Source organism: Bos taurus, chromosome 11 (genome assembly GCF_002263795.3).
Source record: "Bos taurus isolate L1 Dominette 01449 registration number 42190680 breed Hereford chromosome 11, ARS-UCD2.0, whole genome shotgun sequence".
NCBI classification, from domain to species: Eukaryota; Metazoa; Chordata; class Mammalia; order Artiodactyla; family Bovidae; genus Bos; species Bos taurus.
In genome coordinates, this window is record NC_037338.1 from 32,969,326 (window position 1) to 32,996,888 (window position 27,563).

At 37.0% G+C, this 27,563-nt stretch overlaps 1 protein-coding gene across 18 annotated transcripts in view; it reads right to left on the minus strand.

Annotated features, from left to right (window-relative positions):
- NRXN1 (neurexin 1) overlaps window positions 1–27,563 on the minus strand; it is a 1,252,733-nt gene that overhangs the window by 693,927 nt on the left and 531,243 nt on the right. For all 18 annotated transcript variants that reach the window (XM_059891018.1, XM_059891016.1, XM_059891017.1 and 15 more), the window contains 1 exon segment: window positions 7,298–7,736. In XM_059891018.1, coding sequence (XP_059747001.1) covers window positions 7,298–7,736 — 439 coding nt within the window.

Sequence of the window (27,563 nt, forward strand, 5' to 3'; positions counted from 1 at the left end):
AATAAATCTTGAAGTAACATTTAAAAGTTTGATATTCCTCTATCAACAGAGGAATATTATAATAGAGGAATAAGTAACCATTGATATCTTTAAACTAGAGATATATGATATCACTATAAAGGATGGCCTAAAAAAAAAGTTAATATTTTTAAGTCACCCAATAATTCGTAAAGAGTAACTTTATGTAAAAAAGAAGCTCTGCATTTATTTTATATGTGTAATTATATTTATAGATATGTTGGTGCCTAGGAAAGTATCTGGAATTTTTCAACAACAAATTCTTTTACCAATGGAAGTGGGGGCTGAATTCATTATGGAAGTGTGTAGAAAATAAAAACTTTTCACTTAGGTATTTTATGAGCTGATTAAACTTTTTCACTAACAGTACATATTTATATGTTTCAGATATGTCATGAATTAAGCACAGGCACACATACAAACACACATACTCATAACAGTATATTTATACATATGAATTTTTAAAATGATCATACACAATGCTGGGAAGTTGTAAATATCAATCAAGTGACATAGATCACAGCAATTAAAATATTATTTTCTAGAATTTCCACAGATTTCTGCTCAGCACTCCATAGTGACAGCCACTACGGCTGTGGTGGTCAGTTAAATACTTATTTCTTTTTTTTTGGTGCTCCCACACATTTTTCTTTTTTGTAAAATTTTAATTGGAGGCTAATTACTTTACAATCTTGTGGTGGTTTTTGCCAAACATTCACATCTTGAGGAGGCACCTGACACCAAGGTCCAGTGTCTGCCCCCAAAGAGTAGACTAGAAAGATTTAGTACATTTAGAAAGAGAGGTTCCACCTCTCTGAGTTTGTGCTCTGTTGATGAACATTTTAACTTTATTTTTTTTTAATTCACTGTTTTAAACTAAATTATAATGAAAGTCTTCATATTATATCTTTATGCATACAGATCAGTCAACCAACTCCCAAGACCAATGTATAAAATAAGAATGCCAAGTTACTAACTCTGATGAGAGATTAGCCATCACATGATATGAAATGTTTCCTCAGAGATGCTGATTTATAATCCAAGTGTGTATTGATTCATTTATGATGGGAGTTTTAATAACTTTAGCCTAGGGTGGTTTGACACCTTCCCTTATCTCAGGTAAGATGACCTGCCTCTGTCTCTGTAGTGGGGTGGAGTAGTCAAGTCCCTCAGGCAGTGCTTAGATGGGTACTGCCTATGTTTGCCTCCATGACTTTCTTTCCTACAGACACTATAAACATTGATACATTTGAGTCCTACAGCCCAGGAAGCTTGGTGAAGGTGCCTCTGCACACTCTGCTCTGATTCTTAGATGCTGTTTCCATAATTCCCACAGAATAAGTGTTGTTACTTTAGATATTTTTCAGTTAAAAAAGACTTCATGATATTATATTAAACAAATAGCCTGAAAAAGTAAGTCTGTACTTTAATTGCAACTGTATAAAATATATGTACCTGTTAACAAAAAATAGAGGAAGATATGCAAAAATGAAAATATTTTAAACTGAAAACTGCTATGTGTGTTTGTATATGCACTTGCTTAATTCATGACATGTCTGTATTTTACATTTAATTAAATTGATCCTTATATTCATTTATTTATTCTGAATGTATTTTAGAGAAGAAAGTCATCTTTGCCTTTCCTCCTCTCTCCATTCAAAACATTTTCATATGCAACATTGACTCCTCCTCTCCCCATTCAAAACATTTTCATATGCAACATTGACTCCATCTAGTCATTAGGATTGTCAAATAATTGATAAATTATTGATAAGGTATTTTAGTCTTCCCATGGATGGGTAGTGGTGTTTAATGGACATGGGTACAAAATAAAGCATTATACATTCACTTAATGTTATTTCAAATGTATGCAACAGGCTACTAGATAGAGGCATGGGAGGAATGTTTATAGTCAGAGGGCAAATTCAAATGAAGACCTAAACAGAGAAATCCTCTAATGGTTGTTCAAGTAGAAATGTGTAAGAGGGGTGATTCATGAATGGTATACACAGAAATCAGTGCTGGTAATAGATAGCTAGAAACTGCTGTTCACATCAAACAGTGATTACTATAAACCTCTAATTATGTGCTCTGGAGAGAGCCTTGTGCTTTTCCCTCTGTAATTTCTAGTTCTTAAACTGGAAGTCTGTGACTTCGATTCAACTCTCAATGGCTTCTTAACTGTTAAATGTAGGCTTACCCATGAATAACTGCTGATACAATCTGCTATACCCTGCTGTACACAAGCAGAATTTGACGAGAATAATGAGTTTTCTCTTTGATTTCAATGTGCAATGATGGCTTGCAAAAATAAGAAAAAAATTACTGGCAGTTTACTATAAAAAGTACTTGAGAGGATACTCTTGACTCAAAATTTAAACGATATATCTGCCCCAAGAAAACAGTCATTAACTTCTTCTTAATTTTAGCTCAATTCATCCTTTAGTTAAATACCTGGGAGGCGATTTTGTACTGAGTTTGGGAGCAAAAGCGAGGCAAAGGGAAACCCTAGAAAAGGTAAGAAGCGTTAGTAAGAAAATACTGAGTTGTTCATCCTTTAAACTTTGCAGAGTAATGAGTCCCATCAATCATATTTATTAACTCAGCAACTTAGGAGTCTTGCTCTGTCAAGTAATTATGTTATATATTGAGCATATCCACTTTTGTGACATTCAAATCATCCACTCTGACCCACAAGTCATGCCGGCATTTTGTATGGTTCCTCCTTTGCCATTTAGCGCAGGATCTGAAAACGCCACCTGTGGCTTAGTCCGCGTAGTCCGCTGGTCCCCAGCGTGACCAGTCATGGACTAAGCAGGCAACCACAGAAGTACGGAGAGAACAGCTGTGGCAAATCAGTGTTAGTCAAAGTTTGGAAGTGAAAAAGTTTTTCTTTCCCCAAGTTATGGAGTGGAAGAAGGACATATAACCTAATACAATTAATTGTGCTGAAAAATTCTGGAAAAGTATTCAGATGAAGGTGGTATTTCTCATTAGACAAAGGGCTCATGTACCCACCTCTTAGTGAATGAAGGACAGAAGGACAAATAACCAGAAAAATGGACATCCTGAGTGACTGTCTTCCTCGTCAGTAGTGTGATTACTGTGGCTGCATATTCTAGCCCTCAGAAAGAAGTGAACACCTTCCCTCAGGATGAATGCTCCTTCTGCCTACATGTTCACATGAGCATGATACAGGGAGCTCATGAACAAGCAGGAATAGCAGTTCTGTTCTCATAAAAGGTTGTCACAATCAACTAACAAGTGTTTAACTCCCCCACTGCATTTTTTCCCAGACATCCTGGCTTGGAGGATGGCATCATTTCATAAAAGAAGACCTGTTACCCTGTTATACTGTGTAAACTGCTTTTAGGAAGTAACATAATTCCTTTAAGAAGTTGCATTTACAACTAAAAGAGTGCTATTACTTTTCAAGTGTAATGATGTTACTATTTTTAGAATATTGGGGTGGGTTGGCACTGAGTCATTTACATGTTTTAATTCTTTATCTTTTTCTTATACCAAATGTGTATGGAGCACCTGTTACTGCATATAGAAGCACCAGGACCTGTGGATATAAATAAGATAGTCCTTGTTATACATGGATTTCCCTTATAAACTGGGGAATATCAAAAATTCAATCTATCTACCAATATAGGTTTAATCTCTGAACAAGATAGCCAAGAATTATTAGCATCAAGTTAATGACCATGACTGCTGGCCAACTAATTTTAGTATGGTCAATAGGAGAAAGAATAATTCCTAGGCCCAGGATTCCTCTATTTTAATAACAGAGATAATACGGTTCATTAAATGCTTTTAAAATATTCAGCCAAAGAGGTTCCCAGACAAATCAATAGCTATGACCGTCATTGTCCATGTGTCAGAAATCAGCCAACATTGCCCTGTCATATCAGTATCATTTCCCATATTATATTAAGAGTAATTTTCATATAGCCTCTGAATATAGCTGATGTGAAATATGGGTGAAACAAATTATTTCTTGAAATACTATGTTTCTTAGTTTCAAAAGTGAAAGTGTTAGTTGCTCAGCCATGTCTGACTCTTATGACCTCATGGACTGTAGCCCACCAGCCTCCTCTGTCCATAGAATTCTCCAGGTGAGAATACCGGAGTGGGTCACCTTCCCTTCTCCAGGGGATCTTCCCAGCCCAGGGATCAAATCCAGGTCTCTTACACTGCAGGCAGATTGTTTACCATCTGAGCCACCAGGGAAGCCACTTCCTAGTTTTAAACTGAGCTATAAATTTTAGTATTTCACCAAGTGTAACTCAGAAATATCCTTTAAGTAAAATAAAAGCCAGTACAGCTAGTCATTCAATCTTTTAAAAGCTGCTTTATACCAAACCAATCCAATGTGCAAATATAGAACTTAATTAAAATACTATATATAAAATATTAACAGCTGCAGTTATTAAAACTACATTAAACTCCCTTGAGCTAGGCCAACATAATGTGAGCTCTTTTTTTTTTTTCCTTCAATTTAGTAAAGGCAGAATTTGGTTTAGTGAATGAACATTGGCTTTTATATTGTTTGTTTCATTTCACTAACCTGAAATCATTATCAAAGTACTTTAGCATCAAAACACCAACATCAAGCATACTAAATATTTCCACTGGATTCTAACAGAAATCCACCATTTGTTTATCTTCTTTCTTACTGCAAATAATATATTCTCTTAAGGCATCTCTCTTTTTCTCATTCAGCACTGAACTTTGTAAATTAAAGTTGGTATTTTCTGCTCTGACCTTTTCCAATGAGGGTATAAACAGAGCAGTTAATAAAATTTTGGTAATCTGGATGAATTAAAGAACTTAAATAGAAAAAAAAGTAGATTTTCCTTGGCTTGAGGATTAAGGTATTAATCTGATTCTTATTGTAATAGGTCATCCAGGGAACTTGGGAGACTAATTAGATTGCATCACCACTTAAGGCTGGAGAGAAATATCCAGGTATAAATCATTATTATCAAATGAATAATGAATGGTTTTATCTTCCATTTCATATTATTTTGCACTTAATAAAAATTTGACATTAACTACATACGTTTTCATACAGTTAGAAAATACCTAGAAAAAATTTTAGGTGAAAGAAATACAACCGATCTGAAGTGTAGTATTTTTTTTTTTTTTTGCCCTTCTGAACTTTCAAAAGATACCTACTGATCTGATCAGTTATGTTTTAAATTGTTATAATATCTGACTAAAATTATATATATTCTTGAAAGTCAGTTTCAAAATTAGTTCTAGATATATTTTAAGTCAAGTGATAACATCCATAAGTTAGTATGTCAAACATAAGATTAGTCATGTTCCCATCCTCTTTTAAGTCTTCTTTCTGAAGCTTCTTCAGAAGTAAATGAATTGTTAACTTTGATAGAAATAGGCTGGGGGAAGCCAACAAGTAGCCACCTATTGCAATATTTCTGTATTCATATCAATGAACTCTTCTCAGCTTAAATCGGAAAAACAAAGAGGAATCCAATTTGTAATGCACAGTATAGTACAACAGATCAAATTTTTTTTTTTTTTACTGTTTACTCTCAATCATCTAAGATACTGGAGAAAATGACAACACCTCACAGACTACACAGAACAGTAGCTTCTTTTCCTTTTGAATTTCTTCAGAGGAATTAAAGAACATAGAGACCAAGTTTACAGAGAAGAATGAATCAGAAACTGTCTGTAAAATTCTTGGGGATCAGAGCAATGGGTCCTGACCCTCCTTCAACACTTCACCCTCACCCCTGCCTCCCTCTCAATTTTCATACCTTTCATCTTTTTATTTTAGTGGACAAAAAAGATATTTCCAAAAAGGTAAATATGATCTTCTAGATAGATAAACAGAAAAGGAAGGCATGAATAATTGTAAAATAGCAAACTGCTCTGCTGCAGAGAAGCCAGAAACAGACAAGTGACATGGTAGTCTATGAAAGGAGGGAGTGAGAAGGGGAGCTCACCCCAGCACTTCAGCAAGGCCCTTCTAACTGGGATGGTAATCACAGATTCTTGGATCTGAAAGAAGCACTCTAGGTGTCATCTGAATGTCATCTGATCTGTGGTTTCCAAATGCGGCTGACCAAATCATGTCCTCAAGAAACTTTGCAAACATGTAGAATCCTAGTCTCCATCACTGTTAATTCCCTGTCCCTGGTACTGGAATCAAGTGACTCCTTCCCAAGATGCTTTGCAAAGAAAGAAATCCAGGCCTTAATTAAAAAAAAAATGCTGAGGCCAAGCTTATACTGGTATTTAGTGGAGAATCCAGAGAGGCTGGTATAGTATAAAACCAAATAAGAGAGTTGGGGGAGGAAGAGGAGAGTGGCTAAGTCTAAATTCAACCATTTTCACTTAGAAGATAACTTGATTTGTAAGTGAGAGTTCCAATCAGCATGAAAGCGAAGGGTGAAGAAAGCGAAAGACATAACATACCATTGCAAACCTAAAACAAATTGTTTCTCTCCCCACTCCCCCACCACCTCTGGGTTTCCAAATGCTATTTCCTTTGCCTGTATGGTCCTTGTCCCCACAAACCTAACACTGCTCAACTCCCTAAGCCCCCTAATCTACTTCTGCATTTCAGAGTAAGTAAATGGTATTTCTTCAGGCCTCCCTACCACATGCCCTCCTTCCCCCCACCTCACAAGGACTTCAGGAAAAAATAAATAAATAAGTGCCGCAAAAGGAAGTCAGAGAAATAAATCCTTGTTGGTGGAATTTGAAACCTCTTTTATCAGAAAGGGAACCTATTTGGAAGGCAGCAGAGTTTTGCCAGCATCCTTGAAATCCTCCTGTATGGATTAAAGTGTTTTTGATACTGTAGGCCCATCTTGGATAAAAACTATATTGTATTAAACTAAGGATTTGATATATGAATCATTGATTTTTTTTCCCAGATTTTATATTTACCACTTCAGGCACTCTCAGACATCCAATGATATAAGAGATAATTGGGAACATAAGAACCTTGAGTTTTGTCATTTGCAAACTCAGGATAAAATTTTTTGCAAGATTTGGCACTTGATTATCCATTTAATGTTCATTTAAGAAGCTGTTCTTGAAGTCATTTGAGCATTTGGGGTTTGATGCCCAACTATGACGATTAATTAGCTCCTTCTGATTCTTATATGATGTGAAACAGAAATAACAATTTCCTTTCCCCTAAAGACAGAAATGCAAGAACTCTTTAATATGAGTTGATTTTAATTCCTTATGAATGGTGTTCTAACAGATAACAACATAAAAAATGATAAATTACCTGACCGTCCATCTCTCTGGAAGTCCACATGATACCATTCTCCATCATTCACCTTCTTCTGCAGGGCTTTGATTTTGATTGTACCTGACCCCATGTCTAGGAGGAGGTAGAGGTGGCCATCCAGCATCTCAATAGCAAAGAAGTCTACCTTTATCATCTGTGGGTGCTTGGCATCTTTTTGGTGTCGTGGCTTGCCATGACTAAATAAGATGAGGCCATTTGGCTCCGTTGTACGGAAATCAAAGGATATGGAGCCTGTTTTCTTTGCATTCCATTTAGGCAAAGAGATGAAGGATTCTGGGGTTTCAAAGGTGATTGGGTCCAAAGTTGCAACATTCTCACATTTAAATGCCACCACTCCATGGATCTTCATCTTTGGGTCACCTTGCTTGGCAAGTCGAGATAATTCCAGCCTTACATCATTATTTTTATACACAACCTGTAGGGAGAGGATAATAGTGAGAAATTGTGCCCATATTTTAATATTTCAAACTTATTATCAGTTCATGTAACTTCCAAGTAGACCATGAAAAGACATACAATGTTTATTGCTTTTGATGTACAAGACAGTTTTTTTCAGCCAAATAAAATCCAGGTATCAATTTGTTGAACTATTCTAGCCTAATTTCACTCAAATAATGTGTGTACACACTCACACAAAGTCTCCGTAGCTAACTCAAATAACTTGAATAAATCTGTATAGAAATTTCATTATTTCAGGTGTGTGTAGACTTGCACTTAAAGCATTTGCTTTTGTTATTTGGCTATTATGCTTTGTTTATTAAATATGCTGAGGTTTTTCAGTTTTACCATCTCTGGAATATTTGAAATTAAATACTTTCAAATGCCAGTCCCCTAAAATATAGGCTCACTTCCATGGTATATATATCCATGGTATATATTAACTTTGTAAAATCACAATTGAGATAGAAAACATCTTAAATTTTCTCAGAAAAATTATAAAATATGACTAAGATTCAGAAGTTCTCTCTTACCCTGCCCTGCATTAATAACTATTTGAATAATGTTAGTTAACTCTGGAACTTGGTGTTCTCCCTAAATCCATTAGGTCTATATAACCAATGCTCTTAATGTATACTGATATGGAACAAAGTTTGCCTTATACCCTCATTTCCAAAGGCACTTCACCAAAGTGCTGGGGTAGTTCTCATTATTTGTTTTGGGACTCCAAACAGCACTTTGGACAAATTCACCGGAATGGCTCACAACACCATGCAGCTGCTATCACATCACCATAATAAATTTGTAGCTATTTCGACATAAGGATAAAGAGAGATTCACATCCTTTCTCTACAAAATCCATACCATGGATAATTACATTTCCAAAAGATGTAAGTCATACTGACTTAAGGATAAATTATTTATCTATGTCCAGATAACTATCTAATTATTTTTACAAAGACACTTGAAATTTCACGGCAGCCAACACTGTCAGTTTCTAAATTCATCTATCCATGTATAAAAATAAACTTGTATAACAGAATAAATAAGCCTGTGTTTGATTAGTGCTATAAAGTTAACCAGGTCAAGACAGCTGTTATTTCTTCTAAACCCATGGTAATTGAGCCAATAATGCGGCTGATAAATTTCCTGATAGGATTTGTTAATGAACGTTCACTTTTCAGAGTGAGTAAAAGTGCAAGTTCTGGTTTCAGACTCCCTGAGTATCATCTCCAAGACTTGTTTATAGAGAGATAATACTTTACGAGCATGCTTAGTCACTCAGTCGTGTTTGACTCTTTGTGACCCCATGGACTGTAACCTTCCAGGCCCACCAGGCTCCTCTGGACATAGGATTCTCCAGGCAAGAATACTGGTGTGGGTTCTTTCCGACCCAGGGATCAAACCCGTGTCTCTTATGTCTCCTGCATTGGCAGGAAGGTTCTTTACTGCTAGCACCACCTTGGAAGCCCCAACATTTTTCAAGATGGTTAAAATAATTAAAGAAGAAAATGCATGTGATAAAATCTACCTGAAAGGGAATCAATCCAATGCCAAGCACATTGTAAGATCTCAGTAATATCAACCACATCAAACTGTACGATAATAAATATCATCTCTTTATTGTCATCCAGTAGACATAAAGATATGAGTTCTAATTTATTATGAGAAAATGTTCAGAAATTAAGCACAGTCATATAATTGGTATATTTTAGATGAATTATGCCAACTAAATATATCACATATTTCAATGCTACTCCTGGTGTTTCAGTTTATTTCTATCTTGAAGAAGGATTATTATAAAGAATATTATATCCCTTATTCTTTGAATATATATGTATAAAGGTTTAACAAACATCTATTGACAACAAATCCACCTGCAATGCAGGAGACCTGGGTTCAATCCCTGGGTTGGGAAGATCCTCTAGAGGAGGGCATGGCAACCCACTCCAGTATTCTTGTCTGGAGAATGCCCATGGACAGAGGAGCCTGGTGGGCTATAGTCCATGGGGGCAAAGAGTTGGACACGACTGAATGACTAAGCACAGCACATTAACAGCAAAAGAGAAATGCACTAAACTATAATGAAAAAGAATTATATTAATTCTTAATATACTTCCTTGAAAAGAGAAAGAACTATTTATTAACCCTCGGGAAAGATGATATATACGGTTGATTTCTCTGAGAATCTTTAAAAGTGAAAGTGAACGTAGCTCAGTTGTGTCTGACTCTTCATGACCCTACGGACTATACAGTCCATGGAATTATCCAGGCCAGCATACTGGAGTGGGCAGCCTTTCCTTTTTCAGGGATCTTTCCAACCCAGGGATTGAACCTAGGTCTTCCACACTGCAGGCAGATTCTTTAACAGCTGAGCCACAAGGAAATCTTCAGAATTGGATAAAATGCTATTCATGGCAGATTTTCTAAGTTTCATCACCTCTCACCATGATTTTAAAGCTACCTAAGCCTAATTTTTGTTCATTTTTCCTGATGATTTATATCTTAATATGTGGAGATTCTTCTGACATTAATCAGGAATGAGTATTTTCTGACCCAAATGATGCAGATGATAATGCTGATCCATGCTAACATATCACCATAAAATAGAACTATAGCAATGGAATTGGATGTTTTTGACAGGAGCAAGTGTGTATAAGGTACATTGTCTCATGATTCCCACACATCAGCTACCAGAAAGCTGAAAATATGTGGGGTTAGGGCAATTTTAAGTGAGAATTTCAGTGAGAGATTTAAAATCTCATGAGTGAATGGGGTGCCCTGGTGATTCAGGAAGATTCAGGGAGATGGAGAAGAAACATTAGGATTCCCTAGATCATAATACTTAGGCTAAGCCATGCACTATGCCCTACCACCCAAAATGGGAAAATAAATCTCCACCAAAATGTCTGCTCTATGCAGGCAAAAACCCTGCAACAAGATCAGTGCTTGGCATGGAGCAGATATTCAATAAACACTTGCTGAGAGTTGAATAATATTCTTTCTTCATTTTTTAAAACCTACTTCACATATTATTAATAACAATATTTACAAGTACAGTTAAAAAATAACAGAATGTGGTATTATGGACCCATATCATAACCTAGCTATAATTTTTAGCCAATTTCCCTAGAAAAATGTGAAAACTTACATACACGTTCAGTTACAAATGGCAAGCTGACCTATCACCTTCAAACTAATTTTATGGGGTAGAAACTACTTTCACAGTAAAACACCTGAGTTAAAATTCTCCAGTAGTGAAATAATTTTTCTAGAAGAACTATCTTGAGCACGATTTTTTTTTTCTTCTCATTTCGTATATTTTGAAAGGCAACTCTAGAAGACAGAAGAGTGATATTGGATAGGCAGGCTGATGGCTCTCAGACCTATCCAACTGCTTCATCTGACCCAGATTTCATAAGCACTATACTTTTCTAAGGCTAGACTTACTCTTAAAATGCACTGAACATAGTTCAGTTATGATGAGTGGCCAGTAAGCACTCCAAATCTTTTTTTTTTTTTTTTCTTTTGCTTCCTTCTGAGATAGTATGGTCTCTAATCTACAAATTGTTATTCATATATGTTTTTCTTATTTATGTTTAAAGTTGCAATCATTTAATAGTTTCAACAAATCTTCATACACTTTATCATCTTAAAAGTTGTTGATGTTTTTACACATTTATTTGGATCTTCTTACAGAATCAATATTTTGGGGGGATACTGATTTTAAGTTTTTCTGAAGAGTAATTCAAAATGTTGAATTTCACTTCCCTGCTTCATGAAACGATAACATAAGCCCCAAAGAAATAGAGACATATTTATTTATTTGCTGGGCTTTTTTTATAGTTTGCTTTAGCTGACATATGATTTCCATACATTGCTATGAGATGATCTTTTTCTTTTCAGTGTTAGAATTCTTAAAATGTCACTCACAAATAAGCAAGAATAAGAGTAATACACTTGTGTTTTTATATGTTTAGGCTTTAAATTTGAGGTGGACAGTCATTGAGTATTTTATTTTATCTTGATAATAATCTTAAAAAGGCAGGAAAAATAAATGGGCTAAAAGACAAAAATTTGGTAGTCTGGATAGACTCAGTTTAAACACAAAGCTTTTACTTAAGTCAGGCTGCCTAACCTCTCTCTGTCTCAGTTTCTTAATTGATAAATCAGACCCCCAAAAAGGAAAGGAATGTTAAATCCATAAATCCTTGAGCTTTTTCCCCTCAGTCTCTGCAATTCGGGGCAGAGGTAAAAGATCCCCCATTGCTCCTTCTCTTTGTTTGGATTTCCTGGTTGTGATTTTGATGCCAAGATATTGTTCCCTATTCTGAGCTGTATCAAACTCTAGTCAGTCAGCTCAGTTGCTCAGTCGTGTCCGACTCTTTGCAACCCCATGGACAGCAGCACGCCAGACCTCCCTGTCCATCACCAACTCCTAGAGCCTACTCAAACTCATATCCATCATGTCGGTGACGCCATTCAACCATCTCATCCTCTTTCGTCCTCTACTCCTCCTGCCTTTAATCTTTCTCACCATCAGAGTCTTTTCCAATGAGTCAGTTCTTTGCATCAGGTAGCCAAAGTACTGGAGTTTCAGCTTCAGCATCAATCCTTCCAAAGTTATTCAGGACTGATTCCCTTTAGGATGGACTGGTTGGATCTCCTTGAAGTTCAAGGGACTCTCAAGAGTCTTCTCCAACAGAACAGTTCCAAAGCATCAATTCTTTGGTGCTCAGCTTTCTTTATAATCCAACTCTCACATCCATACATGACTACTAGAAAACCACAGCTTTGACTAGATGGACCTTTGTTGGCAAAGTAATGTCTCTGCTTTTTAATATGCTGTCTAGGTTGGTCAAACTTTAATCCATTAGTAAAGAGAATGTTCACCACATCTTTGGGTACACAGACATGCCTCAAGAATTCTATCTAATGTTTGTACAGATGATGTTGAAGATATTGGCTGATACATAAATCTCTTTCCACATGAGGATATGTGCATGAAATAAGCAGATCATTAAAATATGTTTGCCACTCAAATTATGACTTTTGCTGTTGTTGTTATCAATATGTTTTAGTTTAAAAATCTTAATGGTGCTCAAATTAATTAACAGGCATTGATCAAGGATTTTCATATGTTAACTATCAGAGTAGTAGGGGTTGTGAAATGAGCACTATAGTCGGAGTTGAAGTTCTAGGCAGAGATCTAGACTCTGATGGGGCCCTTTTTGAAAGAACAGGAATGACTCCTTGTAATCTAAGTTTTGTTTTTTCTCTTTAATCACAAGTGCAGTTTAAGAATCTGATTCTCAAGTCAGATTTCAGAGAGAATTCCAGCCCACCCTCTTGTAATCCTGTAACTTTATGAGAGCCCTTCAACCTTTAAGAGACTCAATAGTATCTGTAAAATGGTATAATAATATCTGCCACATTAGGGTTATTGTAAAAAATGAATAATAGCTCAATTAATGTGATAAGAACAGGGCCTGGCACAGAGTAAGTACTAAAATAAATAGCAGCTGCTCTTATTTATGTGGTTATCATTATGAATAACAGTATTATCATTCTTACATTGAATTAATGGAGTTGTACAATATAAGTGTAATAACAAGGGTAATAGTTAACAAGACACGTGGTAGATGACTGGTCAGTGCATTAAAGTAATTAATAGAGTTGTAACCAGCCGAATCAAAGAGACCAAAGCAGATTAGGGCTTTCTTTTTTATTCTGATAGCCCTATTGTAAAGTACACCAAAGGCTTTCTTTAGAGATGAGGTTTCTCGGCCAGGAAGTTTACACAGGAAACTGATGATCCTGGGAGTTTCACTTTTACTCATAAAAAGGAGTTTTAGGCATCAAACTATCACCACAACCACCAGCACCCCCATCTCCACTTCAAGAAGAATCAATTCAGATTTATGGAGGGTTTACTTTCTGCAGGTCATGTTATGAGATGTATGGACATATTATGTTTACTCCTCAGAAGTATCCTAGGAGATAGGGAACATTATACAATTTTATCAATAAATGTTTAGAGGTACAGAGCTCACTGAATGTTTTTCATCATGACCATGTCTAATACTCTGTGTTCGAATATCTAAAGACATTAATTTCAAACTTTGTTTTTGTCTCAGCAGGAAATTTCACTTAGTTTTGGTAGTTGCAAAGTAAGAGATACACAAACAGCCACTTGCTGCCATGCAAAGGGATGACCTTGATATAAATTACATGGATTAGTCTAAAAAAAACAAAACAAAATTGTACTTTTCCTTTCATTTGTCCTGATTAAAATAACTTTAAATGAATCAAATATCATAATTAAGTAGAGGGATTTTTCCATGTGACTATAAAATGTCTCTTCCAACCCAGTATAAGCAGAGGGCCTTATTTTTCTATTTCTATGACTATACTGTGGGTTTTAAACAGTTATGTCTTTTAGGATATAATATATACAAATATATATATACATATATAGACACACAGTCCTCCTTTGATACCTGCAAGGGATTGGTTCCAGAACACTCCTCCCTTCAGTTCAGTTCAGTTCAGTGCAATCACACAGTTGTGTCTGACTCTTTGTGACCCCAAGAATCGCAGCACGCCAGGCCTCCCTGTCCATCACCAACTCCTGGAGTTCACTCAGACTCATGTCCATAGAGTCGGTGATGCCATCCAGCCATCTCATCCTCTGTCATCCCCTTCTTCTCCTGCCCCCAATCCCTCCCAGCATCAGGGTCTTTTCCAATGAGTCAACTCTTCACATGAGGTGGCCAAAGTATTGGAGTTTCAGCTTTAGCATCAGTCCTTCCAATGAACACCCAGGGCTGATCTCCTTCAGAATGGACTGGTTGGATCTCCTTGCAGTCCATGGGACTCTCAAGAGTCTTCTCCAACACCACAGTTCAAAAGCATCAATTCTTCAGCACTCAGCTTTCTTCACAGTATTACTCTCACATCCATACATGACCAGTGGGAAAACCATAGCCTTGACCAGACGGACCTTTGTTGGCAAAGTAATGTCTCTGCTTTTGAATATGTTATCTAGGTTGGTCATAACTTTCCTTCCAAGGAGTAAGCATCTTTTAATTTCATGGCTACAGTCACCATTTGCAGTGATTTTGGAGCCCCCAAAAATAAAGTCTGATACTGTTTCCCCATCTATTTGCCATGAAGTGATGCGACCAGATGCAATGATCTTAGTTTTCTAAATGTTGAGCTTTAAGCAAACTTCTTCACTTTTTTCTTTCACTTTCATCAAGAGGCTTTTTAGTTCCTCTTCACTTTCTGCCATAAGGGTGGTGTCATCTGCATAGCTGAGGTTATTGATATTTCTCCCGGCAATCTTGATTCCAGCTTGTGCTTCTTCCAGCCCAGAGTTTCTCATGATGTACTCTGCATATAAGTTAAATAAGCAGGGTGACTATATACAGCCTTGATGTACTCCTTTTCTTATTTGGAACCAGAACCCACTCTAGTACTCTTGCCTGGAAAATCCCATGGATGGAAGAGCCTGGTAGGCTACAGTCCGTGGGGTCACAAAGAGTCAGACACGACTGAGCGAATTCACCTTGTTCCATGTCCAGTTCTAACTGTTGCTTCCTGACTTGCATATAGGTTTCTCAAGAGGTCAGGTGGTCTAGTATTCCCATCTCTTTCAGAATTTTCCACAGTTTGTTGTGATCCACAGAGTCAAAGGCTTTGGCATAGTCAATAAAGCAGTAGATGTTTTTCTGGAACTCTTTTGCTTTTTTGATGATCCAGTGGATGTTGGCAATTTGATCTCTGGTTCCTCTGCCTTTTCTAAAACCAGCTTGAACATCTGGAAGTTCATGGTTCATGTATTGCTGAAGCCTGGCTTGGAGAATTTTGAGCATTACTTTACAAGCGTGTGAGATGAGTGCAATTGTGCGGTAGTTTGAGCATTCTTTGGCATTGCCTTTCTTTGGGATTGGAATGAAAACTGACCTTTTCCAGTCCTGTGGCCACTGCTGAGTTTTCCAAATTTGCTGGCATATTGAGTGCAGCACTTTCACAGCATCATCTTTCAGGATTTGAAATAACTCCACTGGAATCCCATCACCTCCACTAGCTTTGTTCCTAGTGATGCTTTCTCAAGCCCACTTGACTTCACATTCCAGGATGTCTGGGTCTAGGTCAGTGACCACACCATTGTGATTATCTGGGTCGTAAGTTTAGTTTAATCACTTCCCTTTGCACACCCTCAGTCCAATAAATCTTGGACCACTGAGAATAAAGCAGTTTAATTTATCTTGAATATCTGCCCCCCCCCACACACATATATATCTAGGTGATGTGTAAACTATATGTGGATACATACACACACACAGAGTATACATTACCCAATATAAATGTGTTTAAATGTAATACACATTAAATCTGCTATCACTGATGTCCAGAAAAAATATACACATATATTAAAATAGACTGTACATCTCTAATAGATAAGTAGACATTATGTATGTATGAAAGTGAAAGTTGCTCAAAAGTGTCCGACTCTTTGCGACCCCATGGATGATACAGTCCATGGAATTCTCTAGGCCAGAATACTGGAGTGGATAGCCATTTCCTTCTTCAGGGAATTTTGCCAACCCAGGGATTGAACCCAGGTCTCCTGAATTGCAGGCGGATTCTTTACCAGTTGAGCTGCAAAGGAAGCCCAAGGGAAGCCCATGATGTATATGATGTATATATACATCAAAATAAACATACATACATTTATGTATTAAATACTTTTAATTTATATTAAGATAAATATTTAATATAATAATCCATAGTAAATGTAAATATTTTGTATATTAAATACAAATATTTAATAATTTAAGAAATTAGAGAATTCTTGGATAAAATATACAAATAGTCTTACTCAAGGTCTTGGGTCAAAATGTCTTGGCCCAAAAGCAAATTTTAGCACTTATATAAGTTTAGCACATTCCAAAGGAGGGGTTAAAGCACCCCCCCCTCAAAAAAAAAGTCTTACAATTAAGATTAAAACAAAAAACAAAACAGGCTCCCCTCAGTGTTCCTGCCAGCAGGAAGAAATAATTATAAAGAAAAAGTAAAGGCAAGGGGTGTGATGATCACATTTTTTTAATGATTGTACTCATTATTATCCTATCATCTACCTGAGATCAAGTTTCTTATGCTTTAATGGCTTTCTCACACCAAGACCCTAGCACAGAACTTGCTTTATTTTTTTAACTGATCAAGGGACTAATAGGATTTTAGCTTTTCTGAGAATGTCACACCATTGAAGTTTTCATCTAAAATCTGAATACATCCATTGAGGCAGATACATAGCCAGGTGCAGGGACTCGTGTATTTGGAGCGGATCAGAGAAAGGGTAGCAGATGGCAAGGAAAGTGTAGGAGATGTACAAGCCCTGTACAGAGTAGCTCCATACCTCTTTAAAAATAGGACTTCACGTTGAGGAAACTCAGTCTTAAGAAGAGTTACATAAAGCATTTTGAAAGGTAAAAGGGGCTTGAGGGGGTAGGAATTGCTGGTTTTTTTCCCCCCATTTTTTAATCCTATTTAGAGATCATATGCCCATAAAATGTTTGACTAAATCAAAACTCCTCACACCAAAATAAATATTTTATAATAATAATAATAAAATAATTATGGAACATGAAAATAGATTCCAATAGCATCATTTCTCAATAAAGACATATGAAGATCTACCTGTCAATGCAAGAGACACAGCTTCAATCCCTGATCCAGAAAGATTCCACATGTTGAAGAGCAACGAAGCCTGTGTGCCACAACTATTGAGCCTGTGCTCTAGAACCTCGGAACCACCTCTGAACCCACATGCCCCAAGTACTGAAGCCCACATGCCTGAGAACCTGTGCTCCCGTAACAGGAGAAGCCACTGCAACTAAAGCATAGACCCTGCTCTCTGCAATTAGAGAAAAGGCCACACAGCAGCAAAGACCCAGCACAGCCAAAAATAAACACATTAAATTAAATTTTAAAAAGAAATCCTGAATTTTATTAGAAAGAATAAAAAACAGAATGTGAAGAAATTTTTTAAAAGTCATATGACATTTAATTTGAAACCAAAAATTAGTTGACATATAGATAAAAAAATATTTTGTTTAAGCAATGTAAGGAAAGAAACCTTCTTTTTTTTTTTTTTTGCTTAGTTCCAAATAAGCATCACCAAATACATCTTATTCATAAAAAGAAGGAAAAGAAAAATCCTCTTGCTTTATCCTTCTGTCATTCCACCATCAGTAAACTACCTCAATTCGGTAGACAACAGTGGATGCCATCTGTACAAGTTAGCCATAGGGGTTAAAAGAGGAGCTAAAAGACTGTGATGTCCCTGGGTTAACAGCTTTATTTAATGAAGCTTTTAGTGGCATATGGGTGTGTGGCAAAATTACTCCATTAAATGTGGAAAGAGTTCCATTAAATAGGAATGTCTCTTTTTCTCAAAATAAAGATTCAGTAACTCAGTAATGTCTTTGGGGGGAAAAAAAAAATATATATATATATATATCAAAAATGAAGCACAATAGTCAGTAATATGAGATTTGACATGCTGACTCAGAAAAAAGGTGAAAACTAGATGGATCCTCTTTTTCAGATGAGTACACTGAGGTTCCCTGGAGGAAGAAATGGCAACCCACTCCAACATTCTTGCCTGGGAAATCCCAAGGACAGAGGAGCCCCATGGTCTACAGTTCATGGGGTCACAAAGAGTCAGACACAACTGAGTGCCTGAGCAACCGAGCATTCACACAGGCAAACTGAAGCTCAGAAAAACCAAGGGATTGTTCCAGTTGGCATTAAGCTCTGATTATGAGCATGGATTGGGAACTTCAATGTTCAGGGCTCTTTCAAAAACCTTTGCTAAAAATAAATAAATAAATAGAACAACAAACCATTTCTCCCATAGGCGCAAGCTCATCAGAGGCCCTTGAGCAATTACAAATGAAGAGCAGCTGTCTTCTCAGCAATATGGCAGAAAGGGAACCGTAACTGATTTAAAGGCAATTCTAACTTTAAAACTGCATTAGCTTCACAATAAGCTGCTGCTCAAATATAAAAATAAAAGTCCTGAGGGGAAAACATCTTGCAGTTATTTCCCCTACTAATCGAAGTTAGAAAGACACTGAAAAAGTTAACTAGAAACAATAAACTTGCAATGTTTACTGTTATTTTGCAACTAAGTGATGAAGATATTTTCAACCTCAGTCTTTCATGATCTTGCAGAATGTAACACACCGTAAATTAGGGTTTAAAGCTTCTATTCCAAGCCAGCAGATGCTGCTAATAAGGGCAATGCATGTCTGCTTTATCCAAAAGACTTTTTTAATCATCTGCCAGTCTCAATGAGGAGAAGTTAGCCACATTCCCCACCCTCCGCCCCCTGCCAAGGGAAACTATCTTCCCATCAATCAAAAATGGTAGCTTCAAAATGATAATAATAAAATCCTGGCACCAAATGTTATGTATAGATTAACCAACTCACGTTCTTTTGCATCTCTACCCTCTTGAACTCAGTGACTCTCCCTCCATCATTTGATTTTACAGTTTTCTGAGGGGGGTGGCCATTAGTATATAATGTACCATTTAGTATATGTTCACTGCATTCATGAATACCATTTATGTGGAAAATTCTGAAAGAGATGGGAATACCAGACCACCTGATCTGCTTCTTGAGAAATTTGTATGCAGGTCAGGAAGCAACAGTTAGAACTGGACATGGAAGAACAGACTGGTTCCAAATAGGAAAAGGAGTACATCAAGGCTATATATTGTCACCCTGTTTATTTAACTTATATGCAGAGTACATCATGAGAAATGCTGGGCTGGAAGAAGCACAAGCTGGAATCAAGATTGCCGGGAGAAATATCAATAACCTCAGATATGCAGATGACACCACCCTTATGGCAGAAAGTGAAGAGGAACTAAAAAGACTCTTGATGAAGGTGAAAGCGGAGAGTGAAAAAGTTGGCTTAAAGCTCAACATTCAGAAAATGAAGATCATGGCATCTGGTCCCATCACTTCATGGGAAATAGATGGGGAAACAGTGCAAACAGTGTCAGACTTTATTTTTCTGGGCTCCAAAATCACTACAGATGGTGACTGCAGCCATGAAATTAAAAGACACTTACTCCTTGGAAGGAAAGTTATGACCAACCTAGACAGCATATTAAAAAGCAGAGACATTACTTTGCCAACAAAGGTCCGTCTAGTCAAGGCTATGGTTTTTCCTGTGGTCATGTATGGATGTGAGAGTTGGACTGTGAAGAAGGCTGAGCACCGAAGAATTGATGCTTTTGAACTGTGGTGTTGGAGAAGACTCTTGAGAGTCCCTTGGACTGCAAGGAGATCCAACCAGTCCATTCTAAAGGAGATCAGCCCTGGGATTTCTTTGGAAGGAATGATGCTAAAGCTGAAACTCCAGTACTTTGGCCACCTCATGAGAAAAGCTGACTCATTGGAAAAGACTCTGATGCTGGGAGGGGTTGGGGGCAAGAGGAGAAGGGGACGACAGAGGATGAGATGGCTGGATGGCATCACTGACTCGATGGACATGAGTCTGAGTGAACTCCGGGAGTTGGTGATGGACAGGGAGGCCTGGCGTGCTGCGATTCATGGGGTCGCAAAGAGTTGGACACGACTGAGTGACTGATCTGATCTGATCTGATCTGTCCTTTCCCACTGTCTCACAGTGACATTGTATGCCAGTGTCTTGGATATGCCAAAGCTTCAACATTTCCATCTACTATCATTTTTTTTATTGTATTCATCACTTTTTAACTTAGAAAATCCTCCACCAAGAGATACTTGATAAATGCATTTTCATTTTAAATATTTTTTACTTAATTTTATACATTTGTGTATATAAATTTTTAGTTTTGCAAATATCTGTCTTCTCATTTAAAGTGGAAATCCAAACTGAGTCCCCATACCCAAATAGTAGGTCTTTATATGAACCAGCACAACTGTTAAATAATTCTGTTTCTGCTGATTTGTAAGGCTTACCTACCACACATTAAATTCTTATATATACAAGGTTCTGTTCCTAGCATTTTATTTGTTTTATTGATCTCTTTTTTTTTTCTTAATCCAGTTCCACTTCATTTAATTATCATAGCTTTATAATATGCTAATATAATTTATGCCCCTCCTACAAAGTCATTTACGTTAATTATTCTCATATTATATGTTGTATCATACAGAGGTTCTTGTTTTCTGCATCAATAAGATAAATACATGTAACAGAATTATTGAAGCTTTCTAAAAGGTAGCAAGTCAAAGCTGGTGGTAAATTACTTATTCAAACTCACTTAAAGAGACTTGACTAGTAAAAGGAAATTACATCTTGCTTAGAATTACATACCTGTTATTATGTTTATTTGTAAAGTTATTATTCATAAGTGATTATAATAATTTTGAGTTGAACACATCAGTGAATCTGGCCTCATGCCAGAAAATTACATTATTTGTTAGCTAGAGGGTAGATATACAAATACAGAGAGAAAATCAGAAAAAAAGAAACAGTGAATGTAGTTATAAGTACACTAATTCTTTTCCAACAGTCATAATGTTCTGGTATGAAGAGTGTGTTGTGAGTCCCTCAAGGATGTTTGGAGGACGACCAGGTGAATGACTGTCAGTGCAGGGGAAGGCAAAACGCCCTCTGACTCCACTTTAATGTGGCTCTCTTCAAGAAGCAAGGCCACTTGTCCAAAGACACACAGCTAGTAAGTGTGGAACTAGTAAGCAGAGGATAAGGGAGAATCTGAATCCTTGTCTCCATAACAAGGAATATATGCTTTTTCCCTTGTTTTTTTCCTTTCCATGGGACTGTTTTCATGGTAGTTAAATTCCCTTCAGCAATAAAAACTGCGGGACTCAACTAAGCCTCCTAAATTTCAACAGCTAGTCATCTAATTTATGATTACTCAAGTTGTGTGAGTCCCCTTTTTGGCCCTGGCTGCCAGCTTTTACTTCTCAATCATACCTCTACCTGAGAAACCTCAAAACAGAGTAAGCTTACATCTAAGATAGCCAAAGCTGTTGTTTTTAGCACCTGAGATGAAAAGATTTTGCAAAGTAGACTTGTTCCTAAGAAATTTTGTGCAAATCTCTTCTGTAATTTTAACAATATCTGATGAAGGCAATGCATTGCATGATATATAGATATGGATATAAATTCATATGGCTATAGATTCCAGGTTAATACTCATTTTAGAGTATTCTTTAAGCATATAGAGTACTAAGTGTTTGGTTGTGGGCACTGAGGAAATAAAGAGTAGCTATTATTGTTACTAGTATGGTGTTGTGTAAGATCTTAGAAGTTTTGACTTTAAATTTTTAGAGGGGCATGCTTGTCATTTAAAAAAAAAAATAAGTGCTACTTCTCTAAAAAGCAAAGAAGCATTCTGTGAAGTAATTAATCACTCTCAAATCTCATTTTAATGCATACTTCCCAGGGCTTTTGTGGTGGTCCAGTGGTTAAGACGCCACATTTCCACTGCAGGGGGCACATGTTCGACCACTGGGCATGGAACTAAGAACTAAGATACATATGGTATGGCCAAAAAATAGAGAAAAGAATAAATATTTCCCAAATTTCTACCCCTATTTCTTATCTCCCATGAATATACATTTTGAGAACTTTCCTCTACTAAATAGTATTTATTAAGGAAATGCTTGATTTTTAAAAAAATTGTCAATGAAAAACATGACAGCCCCTGTAATCCCACTAAATTGATCAAATGATAGCCTATGCAAATTTTTTATTTAGCTTGTGCTAAGCCTTGCGGCTCAGCTGATAAAGAATCTGCTGGCAACGCGGGAGACCTGGGTTCGATCCCTAGGTTGGGAAGATCCCCTGGAGAAGGAAATGGCAATCCACTCCAGTTCTCTTGCCTAGAAAATCCCATGGACGGAGGAGCCTAGTAGGCTACAGCCCATGGGGTTGCAAAGAGTCGGACAGGACTGAGCAACTTCACTTTCACTTTCAAGCATGAGTAAGTATGTAGCCTTTTCAGGGTGTATTGAAATATTAAGCATATGCAACCACTCTTCATTTCTAATTTTAAAGACGCTAAAAAGTATACAGACCCCAGGTTGGGAACAGTGATTTTTTTCAATTATGACTGCTAAGCATGGGGATATTTCTTCTTAATGCCTTCTTTAATTATTTCCTTTGGAAGGTCCCGAGTGCTTCAAATGTCAGAAGGGTTGTGGCTTTTGCCAAGGGTTGCTTAGTTAACTGTTTATTTAATGAATGGGGTTTTCTGTGCTGCTGAATTTCTCATGGCACACTTTAGGAAATTTTTGGCAGCATTTAAATTGGAGAACTGAGAAACATATTGGCTCTACGGAAGCTCAATCAGTTCCCAGGCAGAGCAGTACCCTTGCCAAGAAAAATTCACTAAAATACAAAATACAAAGACCAAACTCACATGTAACCCAAGGAAAACTGACTTTGGTATGGAGAATTAAACAAATCCTGGATCCAAGTGTCTCAAGTGGCCCATGAATGGAAGAGGGGAAATGCTTCGCAATTCTGGGGGAGAAATGGGAATGGAATCTCCTCACTTTGGAGGATGACAATAAGCTTAAATTTCTTGATTGATTGGAAAATTCATTATTTGCTAAGAAAAAAAAAAGATGAAGTCATGTAATTTCTCACATGTTCCCTCCTAAAAGAGGATCCATCTAAACCTATGTTTACGTTATTGTAAGATGTATTGGTCGCTCAGTCGTGTCCAACTCTTTAAGACCACATGGACTGTAGCCTGCCAGGCTCCTATGTCCATGCAGTTTTCTAGGCAAGAATACTGAAGTGGGTATTTCCTACTCCAGGGGATCTTCCTGTTCCAGGGATCAGACCTGGGTCTCCTACACTGCAAGCAAATTCTTTACCATCTGAGACACCAAGCCCTGGAGAATATACTTGAAAGATATACTCAGTTTACTCATTTTGATGAAGGACTAATCAGTAATTGATTTTTTTTAAAACTGTGCATCCTAGAACAAATATCCATATGGTTGAATTTTTTAAATGATTCAGCCAGGTTCCTAGACATTGTATACCACTGCCTACCAGATATGTTTTCTCTAAGGACTGGAGCAGGAAGATGCCCTGAAATGTCACCTGGACTCTGGAAAGTCCCCAATCCACTAAAAGATACATTTTGTTTTTACTCAACTATACTTCAAAATGAATATGTAACTATGATACAGAATGAGGAGGGAAGTTTTGTTTTTTTTTAAATAAACACTAGTTTGAGAAAACAAAAGAGAATGTAAGTATCTTTCAGCAACTTAAGATGAACAGCACCAGCCTACAAATCATTACTCTAAGCATGTGCTGAGGCTTGTGTGTAATAAAGGCCTGCCACCCACACAGCTCTGATGACAGCTCTCCCTCAATCTGTGGCACTCACCAGCCCAGCTCCCAATCCCTTTCCCTCTCTGGGAGAAAAATTTTGAGTCAGCCAGGCTCTCTCTTTCTCTCCTGGTTTGCTGAAGGTTCCCTGCATTCTTCAGCAACTAGAAGCCTGGCTTCTTACCTGTTTGGCTTCCTTACCTTTCTTACCATTTTCTCACTTTATTTAGAAATTAACAGGGCTGGCCACATCTTACCCTAGGTTGGCCAGCTCTCAGGTGGCTTATATGGACATGTATTCTGCTCTTTGGCTTCCCAGGTGGCATGATGGTAAAGATTCAACCTGTCAATGCAGGAGACACAAGAGATGTGGGTTCTATCCTTGGCTCAGGAAGATCCCCTGGAGTAGGAAATGGCAACTTGCTCCAGTATTCTTGCTTGGAAAATTCCATGGACAGAGGAGTCTGGTGGGCTATGGCCCATGGGGTCGTAAAGACACAACTCAGTAACTGAGCACATTCTCTTCTTTGGGCCTATTCACTGAGCTCCCTCCTTATACCTTGATTAGCTAGTATGTTGCTTGACATAATATTAATGTGAATTATAATAACATCAGGAATAACTCATAAAAGCTTCTGCTACATACTCTGTGCATTTTTAGCTACTTACATAAAACTCTTATTTCTCATGACAGTCTAGTAATATAGGCATATGAAGGCTCAGAGAATTTAAGTATCTAGTCCAAACTACACAGCTAATATTAACAGATGACTAAGCAGGAGTACAACTTAACATTTATTTGCTTCCAAATTTGTATGTGGTTTTAGTCCATGCTCCCCATTATCCCACGGGACACTGGATGAGTTCCTGTGTACTTAGCCAGCATCATCAATCTCATCATCAATAAGTAATGACACACCTTATGCCTTTTCTTCCACAAAGAGGCTCATCTGACTAATTGTGTTTCTCTTAATACTATTAAGAGAGAGAAAAAAAAAAAAAAAAATCCCCCTGGGTTCCATCCCACTCTCTTTCTCCCTTGAGTTTAGGATAATTATTGTTCACATGGCTGACCTGTTGCCCTATGGCACTCTGATTTGATGTCATACTTATTTTGTGCTCATTTCACTCTTAAGAGCAAATTGCCTGACCATGTTTTCAAATGAGTACAAAACGTGCTTTGAAATTTTAGGATTCCATAAACTGAGATTTTTCTAAGTTACCTTGAAAGTGGAAAAAAAAAAAAAAATGAAATTTAGTATCAGTAGGAATGGCATTCTAAGGGCCAGTTTCCAGGCTTTAAATTTAGATTTGGCTACGATAGCCTCCACCCTGAGGCAGCAATAAAATAATGATGTGCCAACCACATGTTTTCATTACATCAGATGAAGCCAGAACAGCAGGGCCAGAACTAGGCTGAAATGGGTGAGACGAATGAGACATTCATCTTGGGTGCAAAATATAAGGCAGGTGGGGGTGGGAGGGAAGGATGCTAAAAATTTGGTGATCAAGACAAATAATATCCCAATGCAATATTTTTTAAAATGCAAAAATGTCTATGATAAACAAATTGCTAAGCTTTTAAAGAACCATAGGATCAGAATTATTTATTGTTCCTTTCACCTCAGGCTTCAATATAGCCTAGTGCAGCAATGCAATACAGTATTTTTCTAGGATTAAAGACCCCAGTTTAGTCTGTTGGAAACTTTTTTTATTAGAACAAGTGCCAGTAACCAGTAGTAGTTATGGGAAAAAATCATTACCTATCATTAAAATTAGAACCAGAATACACTATTTCAGGTGCCCAAGTCATTAATAAAACCAGTTTTACCCAAAGGATAACAATAGAAAACACTTATAGAGTACTTAATCAGACAATATTTTAAGCACTTCACTCATTTAATTCTCAGGACAACCTGCTGAGATAGAGGAACAGGCTCCCTGCCCCAGGATTCATTAGATGACAATGTCTGAGGAACTAACTACACCACACGATGATTCTGGCCACACAAAGAAATGGAGTGTTTGTCTTAGAGATGAGGAAACTGAACTCAAGTGGTCTGAAACTAAGGAGACAATTTCAAACCCAAATGGTCTCTTCAAGGCCCTTGCTCTGAACAATACTGTTCACAAAGACCAAATAATCTGGCTCCTACACCCACTCAATCCTACAGTGTGGTCAACTTTAATAATCATTACCCTCAAAATAAAGATACTCTCATAGAAACTAGAAAAAATTTTAAAGCATACATATTTTTCAATGGCTTGTCATTGAAATCATATTGAGAGCTATACATACTACCTGAAGAACTACAATAGATCTCTGACATTCACCAATCAATGTATAGTTCAAAAGTATACACTAGACTGCTTACTCAAGGTATTTTTTTATAGTGATGAATAAACAAACATTAGTTCAACAGTTCACAGGCACTGAAAGGCCACCAGAATCCAGCCTCCTAGCTTTTGTGACTGCTGGTAAGCTAACTTTTATAAGTGTATAGCTAGTATTCTTGTATTAATCAGCCAGTATGATCAAATGGAAGATTAAAAAACCAGAATATAATAATTATATAAATTTCATATCTTTGTGCTCAGTGGCTGTATAATTATATAATGAAATTAGAACACTGTAAAGAATTATAAACAAAAGAATACAGAATTTAGAGTAAAGCCTTTAGACCATATCTATTACATGGACACTTTTAAGGAATTACTGACACAATTCATGCTGTCATACATGCAGATTTCAGATCATCTAATTTACTACTAAATTAAATAATAAACAAAAGTTAATGGTCCTATTAGAATATTTACTACTAATGTTTTTTCAGGTCCATAACGAGCCAGTATTAAAGTAGGAATACCTTTGAAGAGCAAAACAGAGCAGGCTAGGCTCTTGAGAAAACGCTGTTTCAGAAGGAAAGAAGGGTTGGGAGATGGGCTGGCAGTAGAGTACTGAAGTGGGAAAAATCCATAAATAGAATATAAATGTCGTTAATCCACAAAAAACTTGGGCATTTCCATAGCATTGGTTAAGTAGGTCAAGGCTATTAATTATGTGTCATTAATTGCAATTTATAATCCCATTCAGAATTCATTTCTTATAAATGTGATAAATCAAATCATCTTCTAAGGAAAGTATCACTGAGGAAAAACTTTTAGTGGATTCGCGAGTGTGTTCATTCACACACAACTTAAGGACTCTCACAATGAATTTCTCACCTGAGGCTTTGTCTTGGTCCCTGGTTGATCTGCAGAAAGCATCTCTAGGCTCTGGCAACTGTGTTGTACATGCAACCCATAGGTCACAAAAAATTAGATACAAAATATGGATAGATTAGAAAAAACACATGCAGACTAGAGGAAAAACAGAATCACTAAATAAGCATGTTGACCAGGGACGGGAGGCTCAGAAG